Source organism: Rhinolophus sinicus, chromosome 15 (genome assembly GCF_057876585.1).
Source record: "Rhinolophus sinicus isolate RSI-liver-muscle chromosome 15, RSI-T2T, whole genome shotgun sequence".
In the NCBI taxonomy this organism is placed as follows: domain Eukaryota; kingdom Metazoa; phylum Chordata; class Mammalia; order Chiroptera; family Rhinolophidae; genus Rhinolophus; species Rhinolophus sinicus.
In genome coordinates this window covers 56,259,667-56,280,116 of record NC_142515.1, presented here as the reverse complement: position 1 = coordinate 56,280,116, position 20,450 = coordinate 56,259,667, and the positions used below count along the sequence as shown (strand labels likewise).

The window sequence follows — 20,450 nt, the reverse complement described above, 5'->3', positions numbered from 1 at the left end:
TCAGCTTTGGGGCACAAAAATAGCTTCCTCGGAGCTGTTCTGGTGACTGGATGAGTTTATTTTACCGTTAGGTATTTTGAGCTCTTCCTATGTTCCAAAAGTTCTGTATCCATTCATTTTTGTTATTTATGTGGGGAAACCAAGCCCCGGCTTCTCGTGCACCAGCGCTGATGGTTCTCCTGCCAGGCTCCCAGCCCTGCCCTGTGGGCAGTGGGAGCCCCTGCAGACTGGTGAGCAGGTAGCGGCAGGTATGGCTGGAGGCACGACAAGGCTGTGTGTGCCTGGGCCGAAGAGGCAGAAGATTCTGAGGGGAGGGTCCAAAGTGTCAGGCACTGAAGAGGTCAAGAAAGGCCCTGAGTTTGGGGACGGGAGTGAGCAGCTTTCAGTCAAGTGAGGAAAGCGGTGGGTTGTGGTGAGAAGAGTACAGAGAGCCTAGACCAGAAGCTGCCTGGGAAAGAAAGTGGGGAAGGCAAGAGAGCCAAGGCAAGCTTTTGGGGATGGGGATGTGTGTGATGGGGTGAGATGGAGAGGAAGTGGGAAAAATAATATAGCAAAGCCCTGGGAGGTGATGGGCAGGAGGGTACAGGAAAGATAAGGAAAGATCCTGAAACTTTGAAGTGTATATGGGAGGCTGAGGGGGGAAGTGCAGAGCTCCCACCCTGGCCTCCATTCCCGTCTGAGAGAACAGGGGGTAGGTGGGAATTCGGGGCAGGCTGGGTGGGGAGTGACGGCAGGGCTGCACTGGGCTCTGTGCCGAGCCCATGTTTGTTGAAGAAACCCATGTGCGCACCCCTTATCCTACGCTTCTTTTCTATCCTCGTCCAACTACTCAGAGTCAGATGACGTGGCTAAAAGTGGCCGAAAAGTTGTATAAACTAATTAGAAAACAAACCCAACTGAACAAGTCATAGCCAGACTTCATCCTGAAGTCTGGCTGTGACCTGTGAAGAGATTTGCAAGGGCTCCATCCACTAGGTCCACCTGAACACAGGGAGCCGTTGGTCCCACACACTGGCAGGGAGGTCGGGGGCCACCAACTCCCCCAAGGCAGGCTGGGTCAGAGGTACCTGACAAGGTGGGCACTGCCACAAACCCCCACCACAGATAGGCCAGCAGGTACAGGGCACACAGCTCATGCAGCGGCCCACATTCCAACCTCGTGTCCCCAAGCTCTTCTGCCTGGATCTTACTGCCTGGGGCTAGACAGAAAGAACCTAAAAGAACGTTTCCTCCAGACCTATGCAGTCCAAGTTCTGTTACCATGTGCTTCTAGCTGGGCAGAGCTAAGCCACAAGCCAGCTCATGCCAGCTGTAACCTCCACACAAAGGATAATTGAAAGTGGCTCAGAGTCTAAAACTCACTTGATAAATTTCGGACTGTGCCAATAGAGGCCTTTACCATTCCCTCCTGTCGTGTCCAGCCACACCCTATCCCGCTGGTTCCCTTGGCAGCCGAGTTTACCACTGAGATGCTTAATGCTGTCTTGATGTGACCCCAAACAAAAAACCACCAAAACAACAGCATTAATATAAAGATATATTCCATAAAAGAGTTTGGCAGTCAAAGAAAAGCATCACACTTTCTAAAAACACAACCATTCTTCTTCCCCTTGTCTACAGAGAAAATTGTAAAAAAAAAAGTTATAACAACATCATCAACAAACACCCACCAGTATATACCACACTAGCAAGTCAGTGAAGGTAGCACTCAATCCCTGAACAATGAGGACAGAACTGGTACAAGATCCAGAGAAGTGTTAGAAAGTAGCCCAAAGATGCCCAGATGCCCAGCTATCCCTGGGGGGGAAGGGTTCAGTACACGAGACAGACTTCATTTCCAAGAGCAATCCCAGAATAGCCCTAATAGGAGGGGTGGACACGGTGACCACAGATATCCTGGTCAGGGAAGGGGAGTCACCTTCAAAGTTAGCAACAAAGTCCCAAGCTTGTCCGCAGCTCCAGGCTGGGGACTGCGGCTCGACACAAGGGCCTGGCCAGAGCTTCTCTCTCCAGGGAGAGGCAACGCCAGGCCAGCCAGCCGGCCCTTAGCATGTGGCCTCGAGGGCAGCCCTGGCCAAAGGCTTCAGGCTGGCCGTCTCTGGCTGGGGCTCCTTGGCCTTGCAGTCGGGGGACAGTCAGGAATTCAAGTTCCGGGTGACAGTTTCAGTAGCACCAAGACCAGAAGACAGCGAGGCCAAGCTGGGAATAGTTGGGGGGGGTGCGTTGGGGGTGCACAGAGGAAGGGGAGCACATACATGCCCCTGGGTGGTTAGGGACTGAAAGGAGAAGCTGATGGGGTTGGTTCTGAAGACGCTCAAGGGAAGTGCGAGGGTGTCTTCAGTCCCAGACACTATAAGGCTGCTTAGAGGAGAACGCCAGAGGAAATGAAGAGATGCTGTGAGAACATTCTTACCCCTATAAATAAACTATTTACATCCTTAAGGAAAAGAGCGCCCCACGCTGAGGAGAACCACGCCCACGGTCCCCCCCTCGCCCTCAGGGCATAATGCTGAGCGACCAGACGCAGTTCTTGGCCGGAAGGACGGCAGACCAGGCTGTCCTCCACACCAGTCCATGCACTGGCTGAGGCTTACTTCACTCGGACACGGCTGAGGATCCTGCAAGCACCCCAACTCGTGCAGACACCACAGGCCCCCAGCCTCAGAGGCCCGCTTGTTCTTCTCCCCTCCCCTCCCTGCTGGAAGCCTTGTCCATGCCTGTGGGTCCCCTACGCACGACCCACTCAAAGAAGACATGGCTGCACTCCAGACCACCACTGATGACATGAGTGGTGAAGAGGCCAGGGCGCCCTGCAGACACGTTTGGGTTCCAGGAGGACCGAGTCAAATCCCCCTCGCAGCCACAGGAGCCGTGTGTCCCTCAGTCACCACCCCCACCTAAAGACATATTCCGTCTGTGGGCAGACCCCTGTGGGGGTCTTGGTCCCAAGTTCCTGCAGGTGAGGAGCCCTCGGTCTTCAGCACCAGCAAGCAGGATCAAAGAGGTTACGTCACGCTGATGCTGAAGACGGGGTGCTGGCTGTGGCAGGGGGCATCCACTTCTCTCCCTCTGGACATACAGTTGACGACAGTGAAGGGCTCTGGCCTCCACGGTGTGGCTCAGCTCCGCTCGCTCACCTCTGCTCCTCAGAAGTGATGGCCGGCCTTCACTGCCTCAATGTCCGAGATCAAGGTCCTCGCCAGGAAGATGCCAAATATCTGAAACCAAAGCCAGCAGAGATCGAGGCTGTCAGTGCTGGGACATCAAGGGAGGGGCTGGCTCAGAGGACAAGCTGGTGAGGCGTGGCCTGCCATGCACACCACCTCCACACCCAACCCTCAGAGACTGAGCACGCAGCAAGGGCAACCACCAGCACGTGGCAAAACAAGACCAGCCCACCAGTAAAAAGTGAGTCCTGGGGGGTCTATTTTGCTGTGCGTACCTAGAGCCTGGAAGGGACGAAGAGTAGGCACCACAGAAGCAAAGGGACACTCTGCCCGGCCTCCAACACAACTATGCATGTCACATACCACGGGTAGGGACATACTTTGTATCCTGGGTTAAACCGAAAATAACAGGTCCCTGACTGCTTCTGATTTCCAAAATAATAAACCTTAAATGTTTCCTATAAACCCAGATTCCATAATAAAATCAAGGTTGTCCCCGATGCTGACTGTGCTGGTAACTGAAGCTATATCCTGACCTTGGTGACCGGATAATCATATGGGAAGACTGATGTTTTTCTACCAGAAACAGACTACTGTGAACTTGGTCACCTCAGGAATTTTGCTTCCCCCACCCCCACCCCTTTAAATTCTTATTGTGGTTTGTATTTGGTGAGTGAGATCTTCTGAAGTCTTATTCCTTTACCCGCTTTGCAAGTATATTTTTCCCTGCCTTTTCTAGATGCTTCTTCCTGTCTCTCGGCCTTCCTTTGAGATTACTTGACATGTTTGCTGAGTGAGGGGGAAGGAACACTCAGATGGCTGGTTGGCAGGCCCAGGCCCACCTTCCACAGAGCAAAGCAGCAGCACAGGCTGTCCCAGGGGCTCCTTAGAGGCTGCCAGCGTCTCCCCAGGTGCTATGGGCACGCTGGAAAAACACCCGGTTCTCTGACTCACCGAGTTCTTGACTTTTTCCTGCCAGTTCTTCTCTTGGCAGACACTGGCCAGCCCACTCACTACTCACCAGGCCTCACTGCCCCCCTGGCGACCACCATCTTTCCACATGTGAGAGAAACCTGGTTCACATGAACAGGCACAGCCCGCAAGGGGAGAGGAACCCACAAAGGGCAGGGGGACCAGACCTGTAGCAGTGAGATGGCGATGAAGACACCAGCCACGATGTAAATATTCCGCGGAAGCCAGCCCTCCAGCGCAGGGATGCAGCCTTTCGTGAAGATGACCTCCTCCCACTTGCTCTTCAGCTGCAGGAGAACAGCACAGTAGCCTGAGCCCAGGACATTCCATCAGACCGTCTCCACCCTGCAGAGGGCTCCCGTGGGGGGCAGGGCAAAGCTCAGTGCGAACCAGGGACCTGGGAGGCGAGTGCCAAGGACCAACAGACCTGTCCAGGAGGACACCACTGTCTCGGTCTGTGTCCCTACACTGGCTAGGCAGGGTGCACCAATAACCTACCTAACTACACAGCCTGTGGTACTCTGTACCACAGCCCTAGCAACTAACACAAGTGGCCATTAAACTCATCGCTGGAGAAGCTGCTGTGGATATGGGCCCACCCCTGTGAAATGGAGGTCACTGCAGGACGATCTGAGGTTTCCCAAATTGGAGGTGCACATCCCCACTATCCATGGCCAACAGGAGGGGTGTCCATCAACACCCGAGATCCCTCTCCTTCAGTACAGTCGTTCATATCACCAACGGTCACCAGAGCAAGGGCCAGGGTGGGGACTCGCTTCTCCTCACTTCCAAGTGCACACTCTGTGGCCTGCAGAGCCCCCAAGCACTGACCCTGTTCCTCCGGAGACCCCTCTCCCTCCTTTGTCACCATTGCCTCCATAGGCAGCTGGACCGAGGAACAAGCTCCTGCAGCTTCATCCTGAGCCCCTACGTAAGACACCTTCTGGGGCTCCAAGGAACCTCTTAAAAATGTAGTCTTTGCTCCCCCAAACTTGACCTCTCTCCACTGACATAGCAACTGCAAGGTTGTGTGGGCTTGAAATCACACACATTCCCGATCCCGAGTCTTGCCGCCAGCTCGGGCAGGAAGCGTGTGTGGCAGCCTGTGGCAGCTGCTGCTGCTTGCCTGGCGCCCAGCTCAGACGACACCTGTAAGCTGCGTCTCCCCTAGCTCCCCCACTCGCTTGCACTTGTGCTAACTCAGGAAGTTGGACCACGGGAATGAACCTGAAGGACTGAAAGTGAGAAGCACTGGGACTCTCACCTGGGTCCTGACGTCATATCCACACTGTGTGTTCACAACCTTTTGCTGTAAGAAAAGCAGAAAAAATTAGTCATTTCATTCCCTTGAGAAGCCATTGGTGGGAGTCTCCAGAAAAGTCACAACCAAACACCAGCAAACACTGGCACAAACTCCATTACAGCTCACGTCCTTTAATCATGCTGGCAACGAAGCTTCCTGCCAGGGTGGGGTCAGTACAGTTTCTGTGTGAAAGGCTAGACAGGGAATATTTCAGACTCATCTATGCAGCTCTGCCTGCTGTGGCAGCGTGAGAGCGGCCAGTGACGTCATGGAAACACACAGGCATGGCTACATTACAATGAAACTGGATACGGACACTGAAAATTGAATTTCATATAATTTTCATGTGTCATGAAATACTGTCCTTCTTTTATGGTCAACCATTTAAAAATGGCTGAAAGCATTCCTGGCGCAAAGGGTCACATAAAAACAGGCAGCAGGCCCGATCTGGCCGTGGGTCAGAGTTTGCCAATCCTTGTGCTGGGAGGTAAAAGTTACACTTGCTCAGTATTTCAGTCACAGCGGAGACCTCAGACACCAGCTATGCAACCTCAGCAAACCCGAGCCTCTCCCCACCAGGGAACTGGCTCCTGCCACAGGGATGAGGCTAGCTGCCCAGAGCCCTTTGCCCTAGCAGCAAGCCCATGTAACAGCACCAAGTTCTGCTCAGGCTCATTTCAGGCAAATATCCAGTGCTCTTTCACATGTCACCCCAAGAGCTCAGTTTCTGGAACCCAAGGACCTGGGCTGTGGACTGGGAATGCAAACAGGTGAAGAAAGAACAGAGCAGACTTCTCCACCACCCCCAGGTGGCGACGTACCCACACTGTCTCTGTGGGCGTGTAAGAACTGGGCGTTTTTCTCCCGAGAAAGGAGAGTGAAGAGGGCAGACCACGGCTCGCTGCATTCATAGCAGCATGTCCAGGCACCCGAGTGAGAGCCCCTCGAGGGAGGGATAAGACTGTTTTTCTCTGCTTCACCCAGGACACTAAAGCCAGGGTGGGCCATGCAGAAATGTTCCCGGAATTTATCTGTGGAGGATTTCGGAGCTGCAGGAGCCCTGGGATGGGACATGGAAGGTGGGCACTCATTCCATCTGCAGAAGGAAGCGGCCCGGGGCCCTCAGTCAGAGCCGCTCTGCTCCGGGGGGCCGCGTGCTCCTCGCGCCAAGCCAGGCCACTCACCGCGGGGTCCGGTACACAGCAGGAGAAGGGCACCCCGCACTTCTCACGGCTGTAGCTGGCGCCACTGCAGTTGAAGTAGACATTGAGGTCCCAGTCCTCAGGGCCATACGCCCCACAGCACAAGTTCTGCAATCAGAAAAGCCGAGAACCATCAGGGTTTCCAGCCAGGGCTGTGGCCGCCCGGCACAGGATGTCAGGCTTGGGGACATGACGTGAGGTACACCTCCACGTGTGTATCTCACACAAGAGAAATGGAGGCTGCCCCACTGATCTCCCCACAGGCACAGAGCACTGTCAGGTAGCTCTTTACAAAGGAAACTGCAGCCAACACACAGGGCTGGCTCCACGGCACTCTGGGCTTAGCATAGGCTCAGCTCGTGCCTCCTCGGCATGGAGCCTTGCCTTCCTCCCATCCCCCAGCCTAGAGCGGGTATCTCACTGCCCTTGGAGGCCCCTCGGCACCTCCGATGTGGTCCTCTATACCCCCAAGAGAACACCTCGTGGGCAGTATGTCTTCCTCCCCAAGAAATTTCCAAGCTGGTCCCATCTACCTTTTCCGCTTCTTTATAAAACACAGCAGCTGAGTATCTACTCCCAAGAAAGGAGTTATAACTGGGGTGAGTGGGAACACAATTAAAGCTCTGCCCTCCCCTTCCTACCACCCCAATGTCTGGTGTAGCTGCAAAGAGAGCCCCCATTTGTCTAAAAAAGTGTAACACCAAGCACACTGAAAGCAGTGCTGTGACACTCATGGCACCCCAATCCAAGAGCAGATTTCGTTTTGCACTTGTCATTACAGCTCACATGCTTACGGCCGTAATCACAGCAAACACACAACCGGGATTTCTGGTATTTTTACTTCTAAAGTAAAATCCCATCTCCCCACCTCTACCCATCCGTGATTCCAGCTGTTCTAACGATGACCTAATATTTCACCATAAGGAAGCTCCATAATTGATTGAAAACCTCTGGGAAATTCTATTTCTAAAAGGCAAGGGAGGCAATGGAGTAAACTACAGTGTCTTTAAGGCCGATGCAGGGAGGAGCCACCCAAGACAGTATGAAAATGGAGAGAGAGAGGACGGCAGCTTTAAACAGAAAACGCACAGTAGGGACATCGGACAATGGCTGGGACATGGTGACTTTCACAGACTCGTACAGATCACTGTGAACAACACAGGAAGGATGTCTGGTCACAGAGATGGGTTTTGCCAGATCCCATGATACTTGAAATGAGGGTAAACAAGTTTTGGTTAATAATGAGAACAGATCAGTTATTTTTAACGCTTTTGGATTTATTTTGTTCTCAGAACCAAAATGTTCCATATAAAAAGTTCCTGAGGAAGCTAGGTTTTCTGGCAGCGCCCAGCTCAAACGAGAGCCTTGCACAGGCCAGAGTGGCAAGAAGTGGGTTCCTCCCCGGGGGAGGCTGGCTGTGGTCCAAGCATCCAGGTGCAGCTGCACACAGGGGGTCACAGAGGTCAGCTGGAGAAAAGGCCACGGCCTGGGACTGCTTAGACACCCCCCCACGGACACCACCCCACCCCCCACCCCCCCACCCCCGACAAGTTCCAGAGAGGTTACATTCCTCTCTATCTGAGGAAGTTTCCTCCAGGCAGCTCTGTCCTCTCAAACAGGAAGGGGAAAAGGTCCCAAGGAGGAAGGAGACAGGAATAGCCTCAGACAGTGAGTCATGTGCCTGGGAGGGAAGCGCCCTACCCCTCAATACCCACAGCACCCAGGGGACTGTGGTCGCCTGCGTGGCCAGGGCTAGAGAGGCTGGGACCCCACAGAGGAGAACAGCACTGGGATCCTGGGGGAGGGTGGCCATGGGGCAGCCGGACCTGCCTGCCCGATCCAGATTGGGGGCGGGCATGTGGAGAGGAGGCCTGGACTCTCAGGCAACCATGAGCAGGCAAAGCTACACTGACCAGAAATGGAGGGGGCCCTCCATGGCCTCCGTGACCCTGTCCCCACTAGCCTGGCTCCCAAGCAACACACACAGGCTCCCGCCAAGAAAGGAAAGCACGCGCTTCATCAGGGCGCCGTCATGGGCGTACTTACGGCTTTCTGAAGGGAGTCAATGAGGTTCTGCAGGTCAATGTCATCCCGGTAGGACCTGATGTTGCTCTCAAAGAACTCCCGGAACCGGTCCCTCACCCAGTCCTGGAATAAGAAGGCCAGCACAGCCACGGCCAGCTCCAGGAAGAAGATGAGCACGATGGCGCCACAGAACTGCAGGGGGATGAGGGCGGGAGTGGGCGTCACCACACCTCCAGCCCCCAGCCAGACGCATAGCCTCCTCTGACCCGAGCCCCACGTGGGGGCCCTGGGAACCCCACATCATTAGCTGAGTGACTCTGGGCAAGTGCACCTCATCTGTAAAATGGAGACATTCACCCCTACTCACATCACTGCGTTGCTGGCTTAAGAGTCAAATGAGCTCGAGAATAAGAAAACTCTAAGCCAATGTATCAAGCATCTCCTATGAAGTGCCCTCCCCAACCAACGCACAGGAAACCCCATCACCGGAATGAAGGGCTATGCTATCCCCAGGCTCTCCCCTCCTCAAGGCAGAGCCAGTGGCCCAGACACTATCTGCTAACTCTCCTCGCACACACAACCATCTGAGTTGCTAGAAATCTAACCCGTCACCCCCACTTTGGGATAAGGAAACTGAGGCTCACTCAGCTGTGTAGCTTCCTGAGGTGGCAGAACTCACGCATGACGTGTGAGCTCCCTGGCAGGGCTCTGTACAACTCTGGAGCAGTCATGTTATCAGTACCCACTCTGTACGTGAGTATATGATGGTCAACTGCAGAAAGCACTCTCCGGAAGCACAGCTGCCCCAGCCACAGCAGAGGTGGCATTCTACAAGGGCCCGCACAGCCACAGGTCCACATCCCTCCCTCCCACTGAGGATGACTTCCAGCCTGCAGAGGTGTGTTCCCACCACCATTATCACCGTCCATACAGCCTAAGACAGGGTAACACACTCATGCACACACACATGCAAACATACATACACACTGGGCCCTCCAGAATGGAATCTCCATTCACACAGAAGCAAGGTACTAAACACAATTTTAAGAGATTTAAAAAAATTATGGGAAAAAAGCATGTGTTTTGCTTTTTAAGTCAAGCCCAGGAAAGAGGAAGCTTGAGCTAAAAAATTCAACAAATAATATATTGGAAAACACGATTATGTGTTTTTCCCATCAGGTGCTATTTAATTTTAAGTGAATGCATTTCAAAATGAATGTGTTATCTAAATATAAAACTAACTCGCAGTTCTGCCAGCAAATTAAGCATTCTGCGCTGCACACCCAACACACCCTGGAGGAGGGAAATGATTTCCTAACATTACTGACAATATCTTTTGATCTTAGTCAGGAAGGGCAAAAGTGAGCAGCAAACAAACAATTCCTTTAGAACTCGGGAGGGAAGATAAAAGGCAGGGGAGGAGGGGGCTGGGGGGCAGCTGGCCTAGGAGCAGCCAACTCCTCCCACTGGGAGCTGAACACCAGAGAGTCCAACTCCTCTTTCTGCAGGATTGAGGAGCTAGCTTGGCTGATTGTTTCCTGAAATCTTACCATTGATGCAAGGGCTGCCCCCTCCCCGCACTGCAGGGCCCGGGGTGGCTTGTTAAGAGCTACCTGTTCTGACCAGATAAGTAACACCCTACCCGGCAGAGCCCACCCCCACCCCCCCACCAATGCCCTGGCTCCTCCCATCCCATCCCTGGGGCCACTCACAAACTTGAGCAGGCAGATGTTCTCCCGCAGGGCCCCCACGCAGCCAGCAAACCCCAGGGTGAACATCACCACGCCCACCATGAGGACCAGCACCACAGGGTCAATTCCGTGCAGCCGGGTCACTTTGGTGAGGTCGGACAGCACCCCCTGAAAGAAGCAGAGACAGGTAGGGCAGGGTCAGCCTCGGCGTCAAGGGTGCCCTGACAGGCTGGGCTGCATCCAGAACTAAACTAGCCACGTATCAGGATGGGGGCCTGCCTTGCGAGGCTCAGTCATCTCAGTCTGAAAAAGCCAGGAGAGAGTGTGGCCCCTGCCCCTTTAGAGGGCCCTCTGCCCAGCAGCCCCCAGGGCCTTCACACGCATCATTCCTGGGCTCCATCTAGGCCGTGACTTCCTCCCAGGCGGACCCCACACATACTCTGTAGCCTCAGGGTGCCTTGTGCCAGGCCGGGGTGGAGGGAGCCCTGAGAGCCCTGTGACTTGTGGTCAAGGCCGCCTGTGCCACCACCTCACCCTGACCTCTGGACACCTGGCGGCTGACTTCACACTCAATTCGTGAAGGGCACCACTATCCTGAGATGAAAATGGCTTCAATATGAACACTCTTGTGGAAAACACACCCACCAAGGGCACACACGAGCAGCACTGCCCATAAAACATCTTGTGATGACAGTGGGGTCTACCTCAGCACCGTTCAAAATAGTAGCCACTGGTCACATGTGCTACCTGATACATGGCTAGTGAAACGGAGAACTGAATTTTAACTTGCATTTCACTTCAAGTAACTTAAATATAAGTAGTCTTATGTGGCTAGTGGACAGAGCAGTTCTACAGGAATCAAAGGAGAGAGGAGAAAACAGCAATCAGACCAGGCAACCCAGCTGGGACGTAAGCAGCCAAGTCTAAACTCAGGGCTCTGCAGGTTGACCTGCTATTCTGGAGGTGGCCACACGGTGGCGCTGTGAATCATGAATTGCACCGGCTTTCAGTTCACTAGGATAAAGCCACGTTGCATCTTAGTTCCTGCCCTCTAGGGGTTCACAGGCCCCCTTGAAGGTACCCAAATCCAAAGGCTGGCCTTATCCAGTTCCTAAGGCCATGGCAAGAAAGCCCATAGATATAAGAGCTCCTGCTTCCTCCTTCTGGAGGCTCTATTGAAGAAACAGAACCCTGGGCCTGAGGCTCAAGAGGAAGCTTTAGTCCCCAGTTTCCTGCCTGGCCTGCGGGACCTTGTTCCTTCTCTCCCTTCCACCGCCCTCCCTGTTCAGCCCTTACCACCCACTGACCCACAGAGCAAAAGGTGGCACCACAGTTCCATCCTGCCCACATCCAGTCTAGTACACTCCCGGGAGTTCCAACTGCCCTTGGCCCTTCCCAACAGGAAAAGCCCGGCCTCTGCTCCTCACCTGTCCTCCGCAGGATGGGCAAAGAGGTACACAGGTAAGTAAAGACCTACCCCTGCCCCACAGGGCACCCAGGGGCACATAACCCAGCCTTGCTCCCTGATTCTGGGGTTCTTTCTGTGGGCAAGGACAAGAGCTTCAGGAATATACACAGGGACCTCAGGCACAGCTGCAGACAAGCCCCAGGGCGACTTGGAGCTTCTGGGCACAGAAAATAGGGCTCTCCACACTCATAGGTCTCTCCACTCAATGGAGCTCAAAACCCCAGCCAGCCCAGCCAGCCCAGGCCTCTCACAGAGACCCTCGCTCGGGGAAGCCGCAGCACCCCGGGAGTTTTCACGGTAAGTTCAGTGACTATTTCCAAGAGCTGGTTCTGTAAATATTAACGATTACACATCACTACCTCACACAAGAAATGCCTGTCAGGGAGGAGACTGGAGGAGGAAGGGGTAACCGAAGCTGAAGGAACCTGGTTCTGGCTATCTGATGCTCGGGTCCTAGTGAGTTACACCTACCTTTTCGCTCCATGCCCACAGTCCGGCTCCAAGGAAGGCAACACCAGCCAACTGAACAGGGGTGGGGTAGGGGGGCAGAGAGAGACAGAGACAGAGTTAGGTTGGAAACCAGCACCACGAACATGCTTCTTAGAGGAGGGTCCACAGCACTAGTCGGGATGTCAATGGCTGGTGTCCATGCTGGGTGGAGCAGGGGCAAGGTGGCCCCTCAGCCCCTGCAGTTGACAGGGTCTGCACCCCAGAACAAAGGTGCGCCAGCCTCTTCAGGTACCCACACCTACCTTCCCTGAATGTTTGGACAAACTCCTTCAACCCCACCCCTCCCCGTGCAGAGTCAAACATCTCAGAGCATACCGTCCTGGAGAGACCAGAGTCAGACGTCAGGCCATGCTGTTTTTGCCCCGTTCCGAAAGCCCCCCAACTTATTTCAATGCACTATCTGGTGTATAAGAAGACATCGCCCCTTGTGACAGCTGCCCTGTGCAGCTAAGGCTCAGCATAGTAATGGGTACCGCTGTCTGGGGCACAGAGCCCAGCGCCACCTCTGCCACCCGCCTCAGGCCTCCAGCCCTGGAGACAGTCCCAAGCACACACAAGCAGCTGCCCGGGCCATTTGCTGGCCAGGGCTGGGCCTCCTCCGCATGGTACCTACATTGTACACAGGGCGTACCTGCGCTTGGGATATTCTGGCTTATTCATTACTACATCAATACAGGCCTGTGCTAAGCAATGTGCTCACCCCAGAAAAGCAGCAAACCCCCCCAACCCTGACTTCCCACCCACAGGAACCCGTTAGGGCCAGGCTGCCCCACCTGCACCACCAGTACACCACAATACACCACACAGATCTCTGAATCAGGGAGGATTTTTGCCATAAAACAGAATACCTCATGGTCTCTGCAAATTGCACAGCCCTCTGGTGTTCTGTTTCACTGCTTCATACCATGCCGGCTTTTAGCTGCCATGTATCAGTACCTCACGATAAATAATAGGGTGAGGTGCCCCTATGGCTCTCAACTCTCCTAAGTGTATTCTCAAAGCTTCAGGACACTGCTGCGGACTTTATTCACTGCTAGGCCCAGGAGGCTGGAGTGGGAAGGAAAGGCCCTTTAAAGAAAGCCCCGGGAGTTCTCAGCCTCTTTTGCAACACAGACCACTTTCAGAAAATGTGTCCCTGCCCAGTATTTTGGACAGAATTTCAGAGGGTTCAAGGACTTCTCATGGCTGGTTCCCACACAGCCTGTGGACCCCGAGTGAGGAAGCCCTGCCTGGCCCTGACCCCTCTATTTTACAAAGTGGGACATAGGACCTCAAAGGACCAAGACCAAAACGCCACGCAGCAGTGGAGAAGGGCTCAGATCCCAAATCTGTTTCATTCATTCATTCACTCATTCATTCTACAAATACTGACTGAGTACATCCTAAGTGCCAGGTGCCGTCTCAAACTCTGGAGCCAGCCCTGAGCCACACAGCAACACCCCTAGGCTGTGGACCTCGGGCTCTAAGGGGCCCACAAAGCGTCCTTTCCACCACACCACACTGACCGTAGGTTTGTCAGTCCTCCAGTGATCAACTACTTGATGAAAGTCTATTTTCTTGATGGGGTGCATGACCACTTCCTCTCCCCAGTGTCTGACACTGCGTGGAAAGCAAGTCCCAAAGTGACCAGTCACTGTCTGCTGATGTCATCCGCCACAGCTGGTCATCCAGTCCCTTCTCTACCGAGGCACTGACACACTCCGCTGTGGGGCCACCAGCTCACACTCAGGTTGTCTTCCACCCCCGCTGTCACTCCTCAGTTCCATCTGTCAGCTCGCTGTCCTCTTTCAGGACCAGACTCTACATGATGGTGAGACTCACTGCTCAGTCCTGGAGCCCTCCAAATGATTTCGTAATTCCCATGGCGTTCAATTCTATCTGTCCTGTATACTGCCGACTCCCAAATCCAAATCTCCAGCCACACCTGCTCCTGAGTCAAAGACCCTAACGTCTGCTTGACTTGTCCACCTCAGAGATCGAAGGACAACATTTTGAACTTAATGTGCCTGCAAATGGAGCCTTGGTCTCTCAGCCCCCAACCAATCCCTTCCCAATTTTTCTTTCCCTTTTCACTAAATGGTACCACTGTCCATCTACTCATTCATTAAAGACAGAAAACCTAGACCTCATGCTTGATGCCTTTCTTCCCCTCCAACTCCACATTCACCCAATCAGGACCCTCTGCTGGTTCTGCCTCCGAAATCCATAGTGCATTTGGCACGTTTTCTTCCTGACTGTTCCCACCCTGCAGGAACCAGCCTCATCTCAGCCTCCTCACAGGTCCCCAGGTAAGTAGAACAATCTTTTAAAATAAAGATCAGATAACTCCACTCCTTCAAACCCTCCAATGACTTTCTTTTACACTTAAAATGTAACTCAAACTCCTTGCCACAGCCCAGGAGGGCCTACACGGCCAGCCCTGGGCCACCTCTCCAACCTCGTATCCTACCCATCTCCCCACGCCAACCCTACTCACAGGCCACCCTGGCATTGTAACTAGTCCTTGATCCCACCAAACTCATCCTGCCTCAGAAACTTGACGCTATTCCCTCAGCCTAGAATGTTCTTCCTCCATAGCCCTTCCTGGCTTTCTCCCTCACGTCATTCCAAGTCTCTTCAAATTTCACCTCCTCAGAGACGCCTTCCTCTCCTGCCCTAGGTGGACAGTTCCCCCTCCATCACTCCTGATCACCTCCCTGCTGGATTTTCCTCCTGGCACTCAACCCAGACCACGCGAGGCTCTGCCTGTCTGTGTCTCCCTGACCCGAGCCCTCTGAGGGCAGGGATGTTTTCTCTTTTGCTCAGAATTGTATCCCAAGAACCTGGAGAAGGACATAGCCCCATAGGGACAGAGTAGGCACAAATGAGTGCGTCACCAGAGCTCCCAGACCAGGGGTTATTGCCTGTGACCCTTCCTGCTACCCTCAGGCACACTCATTCCCGTGTCTAACTCAATCCAAATGCATTCAAATCAAGGGAGGGCCAAGTAAAAGCCCTGCCTCGCCCAGCTCCAAGGCCAAGGCCTATACAGGGCATTAGGGTCAGAACAGGACAGGGCCTGGAGGCTGTCCATCCCTATCCCCCATGCAGTGTCCCCAGGAAGCATTCCAGCCCCTGCCTAACCACTTTCCACGACAGCCCACCCTCGCCTGGCACCACATGGGACGGTGTGGAAAGTCTGCCCCTTGGGAGCCCCCCCATTGAATCAGAGTCCGTTTGAGCCACCGGCTCCCCACCACTGAGCACAGCTCTCCTTCTTTCACAGGGACTGAGCCTCAGGAAGGGCTCGTGTTTTTTTCCATTCTGTTTTAAAGGAAGAACTAAAGTGAACTCACACCAGAAGACAGGAACTGGGGGGGTGGGGGTGGGGGTCACATGTCAGATCATGGGTTCAATGAATACTGGCCCAGGGCAAACACTTTGGGGACCAACACTTGTTTTAGAGACAAGCTGACTGAGGAAAGACCAGACAGGGCAATTGACCTGTCTGGGTGCTCAGACGACGGCCCCTTGAACGAGCCACGACACTCGCCCGCTTCACCGAGCTCCCAGCAGAGCACCTTCCTTGGAATCCTCTCGGGCAGACGGCCTGTGGGCCAGGCTCCTCACTGGCTGCCAACCATCTGGGAGCGACAGGACAGCTAGAGGTCTTCCAGCTTCGGAACCTTCCTCGTCTCTTTTCTATGACCTGATTAAAGTCCGTCCCAAAGAATGAGGCCCCCCAGCCCAAAGGGAGGCCAGCCTCGGACTCCCAGGTATAGGCACTGCATTGGTCACCACCCTCCCCTGGGTGCCAGGTGCTGTGTTAAACACTTAATACACCTCAAGAGGCCCTTCCCTACCTACGGCACTGGTACCACTACCCCCACTTTTCAAATAGGAAAGCTCAGATACAGAACCAGTGACTTGGGGGTTATTTGCCCCAAGTCACTGGCTAGCTGGTGGCCGAGTTAGGACCAAACCTGAGTGTCTCTGACCCTCCTGACACCCACTATGTCACCGCCCACAGGGCAACCACCCAGGCCCAGCAGGAAGGGCCAGTCACAGGGGCCGGGACGGGAGGATCACTATGCCCATCCAGGACAGGTGTCCAAGGGAGTGGGGCCTCTTCTTTGGGGGGGGGGGGCCACGGGTTACCATTGTAAAAATTCAATATTGGCCTTTCCACCTAAGCCAAAAGGCCCTAAGAGAACAAAGGTTAGAGGACCTCTTGGGGCGCTCTGGGCTGGCCCAGCCCCACCTGGTCCCTGAAGCCACACGGAACCCACTCACCATGTGAGCAAGCCTGTGGCACTTGACTCAGGCAGGTTCAAGACACGACAGAAGTGCAGACACCTGGCCTGGCCCTGCTGGACTGGAGGACACTTCCAACACCACGCAGGTCAAAAGCAGCCCCGTATCACCCACACTTTAGTGGCCCAGGACCCTTGCAGGAGCATTTGTGCAAAAGCATTCAGGCAATTCATGCAGCCCTAGAGGCCTTTCCTCAGCAAGCTCCAGGCAGACCAGCAGCAGCAACGCAACTCTTTCAGGCTCTGCCTTGCTGGCCTCTGGTTCTTGCAAATTCCCACAGCTGATGCAGGCTGCCATTCAGAGTCCCTTCCCGAGCCGTCTATGGGAGCCTCAGAGAAAACCGGAAGGAAGCCCAACAAAGAGTAGACCACTGAAACTAAAGGCAGTCCAGAGCAACGCTGAAGGAACTCACAGCCCAGGGCCAGCCCGTCCGGCTCCAGTCTCCACTCTGCAACTTCATGCAAGTCTGGGAACTTCTCTGAGCCTGTTTTCCGCTGCAAAATGGAGTGACCCTCCCTGGGTCATAGGAAGGTGGTAGGGCTGAAAGACGTATATACCTGACATACTTACCCTGGGGCACAGAGCCATTCTGAGCAGGCCCTGCCCTCCTGCAGTGGTGGCAAAGCAGAGGCATGGAGGGGCCTTCAAGAAGCCACCAGCATTTGCAGGACTGAAAACATTCTGCACCCTCCCTCCATCCCCAGAAATCTCCCAGCACCACTTCTTGTGCTAAGACAAGATCATCCCTTCCAGTAGCATCTGTTTCATTGGGTTTCTAGAGACAACAGTAAAGCACAGTTTAGGGAAATGGAGCCTTCTGGAGGCTTTTCAAATGAGGCAGGGAAGGACAATGGAAAGAAAACAGGGCAAGAAGTGGAAGAAGCTAGAACAGAGTCTCATCTCCGTTCCTAACTCACCCTGCAGCCTGAGCGAGCCATCCCTCTCTTGGACCTGTTTGCCAGTCTGCACTACGAAGCAGTCAGAAGCCAATGATCCCCGAGGGCCGATGCACCTCCTGCTGTCTAAGCTTTGCATTCATAAATCACACCAGGTGGAGACCCCATAGTCCTGGCACTCTCCAGAACAGGAAATCTTGACTCCAGGCCCAGTGAGTTCAGAGAACACCGGAGAGACTCGTAGCCACATGAAATGACAACAACTCAATTATTGGCCAGAAAGGACTCCAGAGAGCACAGACCCCAGACCCAACCTGGCCCTGAGAGCCCAGTGGGCTGAGGAAGAGTGCCAGGGCATCTGCCAGGGTTAGGAGGCCTTGCCCCTCAAGGCTGTGGCTACTCTGAACCGAAACAGAACAGGAAACATTCCTTTCACAACGGTACCACTTCTCAGTGGGAGTTTGGAAGGTGTGGGAGCCAGAAAGGACGCTAGAGCTCAGCTTCCCCATTACAGAGGGAAGCAGGGCCCAGGATGGTGCTTTGCACAGGGTCACACAGCATCACACACTAGCTTTTCCTCCTGCCGGAAGGGTGGTTCTGAGAATAAGACACATGTGTGCCCTTCCTAGCACACCCAGTGAACCCACGCTAGCAGCCGCAGCGGGAGGGGTAGAGATGACCCAGAGGGTTCTAGGGGCAGCTTCCACAGATGTCTGTGTTCCCTGATAACAGAGAGCCAACCCCCACCAAGCCCCGCCCAGGAATCTGAACATGTCAAAGCCTTTGAAAGGAAGGAAGGAGGAGGGCAGAGTCATCCAAGGGAGGTTACAGGAAGCTCCCCAAGCAACTGAGAGAAGGAACCCCCAACCCAGCCTCATCCCGACCCCAGCCACTGCCATCACTGGCACAGATCAGTGATTAACAGTGGACAGAAAACCAAGATACCAAGCCAGGCCTCGACACTTCTGTAAGCCAAATAGTAAATACTTTCAGCTCTGCACACTGGATGGTCTCTGTTCCAACTCCTCAGCTCTGCTGTTACAGCAGGAAAGCAGCCACAGACAATATGTAAACGAATGGGCAGGACTGTGTTCCAATAACGTATGTGCAAAAACAGGCAGAGAGCCAGGTTTGTCCTGCAAGCCATGTCCTGTACTCAACTACCAAACGCGAAAACCATTTGGACCTACAGAAGAAAGTCACGATTTTCTTCAGCTCAGCCACATAAGCCCTGGGACATCCCTGTAATTCAGGTCTACAACCCTGGTATGTTTTTATATTACCTCACCAGGTCTTATTAGCCTAAAACTGCAAACAATCCAAATGATACATTCCCACAACAGAGCATTACACAATGAAGAGAATGATCTACAACTACATACAAGAGCATGAATGACTCTCATACAATATTTAACAAAACATGTCTGACTCAAAAGACAAAACTGTTAAGGAAATATTATGGATTGAATGCTTGCAGCCCCCCCCCCCCCAATTCATATATTGAAGCCACAACCCCTTCCCCACTGTGATGGTCTTTGGAGGTGGGGCCTTTGGGAGGTAATCAGGGTTAGACAAGGTCACGAGGGTGGGGCCTCCACAATTAGTGTCCGCATAAGGGGAAGAGAGACCAGAGCTCTCTCTCTCTCTCTTCACCATGTGAGGACATAGTAAGAAGGCAGCCATCTGCAAGCCAGGAAAAGAGTCCTCACCAGAACCTGGCCATGATGGTACCCTGCTCTCAGACTTCGAGCCTCCAGAAATGTGAGAAAACAAATTTCTGTTGTTTAAGCCAACCGGTCAATGGCATTTTGTTATGGCAACCCAAGCTGACCAAGATAGGAATACTTAGGTGGAAAAGCTCTATCTAGCATCTAGTCAAAATTACTAGATAGGCAAAAAGGGGGAAAAATGTGACCTATGATAAGGGAAAAAAAATCAGTAACTAGAAAAAGACACAGGAATGACACAGAGGATGGAATTAGCAAAGATTTTTTTTAAAAACATTGTGACTATGCTCAGGGATTTAAAGGAAAATATAAATGTAATGAGAGAAATAGAGAATATAAAAAAGATCCAAATGAAACTATCAGAAATAGAAAATACAATATTAGAAATGATAAACTGACTAGATGGGCTTAACATCCAATTAGACACTATAGAAGATGAGTGAACTTGAAGACAAAGCAATAGAAACTATCCAAACAAAAGGATGGGGACGGGGAGAGAGGTTGAATAGAGCCTCAGTGACCTGTGGGACAAAGTGTCTAAGAAAAAAATAGTGGAGAAGGGTGTACATTTGAAGAAATAATGGTCAAAAGAGTCCCAAATTCAGGCCGGCCCAGTGGCTCAGGGGGTTAGAGCTCCATGCTCCTAACTCCGAAGGCTGCCGGTTCGATTCCCACATGGGCCAGTGGGCTCTCAACCACGAGATTGCCAGTTCAATTCCTCGACTCCCGCAAGGGATGGTGGGCTCTGCCCCCTGCAACTAAGATTGAACACGGCACCTTGAGCTGAGCTGCCTCCCAAATGGCTCAGTTGGTTGGAGCGCGGGTTCCCAACCACAAGGTTGCCAGTTCGATTCCTCGACTCCCGCAATGGATGGTGGGCAGCGCCCCCTGCAACTAAGATTGAACACGGCACCTGGAGCTGAGCTGCCACTGAGCTCCTGGATGGCTCAGTTGGTTGGAGCACGTCCTCTCAACCACAAGGTTGCCGGTTCGACTCCCGCAAGGGATGGTGGGCTGTGCCCCCTGCAACTAGAAAACGGCAACTGGACCTGGAGCTTAGCTGTGCCCTCCACAACTGAGACTGAAAGGACAACAACTTGACTTGGAAAAAAGGCCTGGAAATACACACTGTTCCCCAATAAAGTCCTGTTCCCCTTCCCCAATAAAATCTAAAAAAAAAAAAAAAAAAGAAAAAG

The 20,450-nt window shown here is 53.3% G+C and overlaps 1 protein-coding gene across 8 annotated transcripts in view; it reads right to left on the bottom strand.

The window, feature by feature from the left end:
• Positions 1-1,524: 1,524 nt before the first annotated feature.
• Positions 1,525-20,450, bottom strand: part of TSPAN14 (tetraspanin 14) — a 53,264-nt gene continuing 34,338 nt past the window's right edge. For 7 of the 8 annotated variants that reach the window (XR_016018932.1, XR_016018933.1, XM_019749491.3 and 4 more), the window contains 7 exons: positions 12,300-12,350; positions 10,382-10,528; positions 8,691-8,861; positions 6,627-6,752; positions 5,404-5,448; positions 4,307-4,426; positions 1,525-3,218 (listed from right to left, as the gene is read on the bottom strand). Coding sequence is in view for 6 of the 8 variants with exons in the window: in XM_019749491.3 (XP_019605050.1) it covers positions 3,147-3,218; positions 4,307-4,426; positions 5,404-5,448; positions 6,627-6,752; positions 8,691-8,861; positions 10,382-10,528; positions 12,300-12,350 (732 nt within the window). In the remaining 2 variants the exon portion in view is untranslated. Of the gene's footprint in view, positions 3,219-4,306; positions 4,427-5,403; positions 5,449-6,626; positions 6,753-8,690; positions 8,862-10,381; positions 10,529-12,299; positions 12,351-17,548; positions 17,585-20,450 lie in introns of those variants that run through there. The other variant, XM_074339697.2, reaches the window with a different exon arrangement.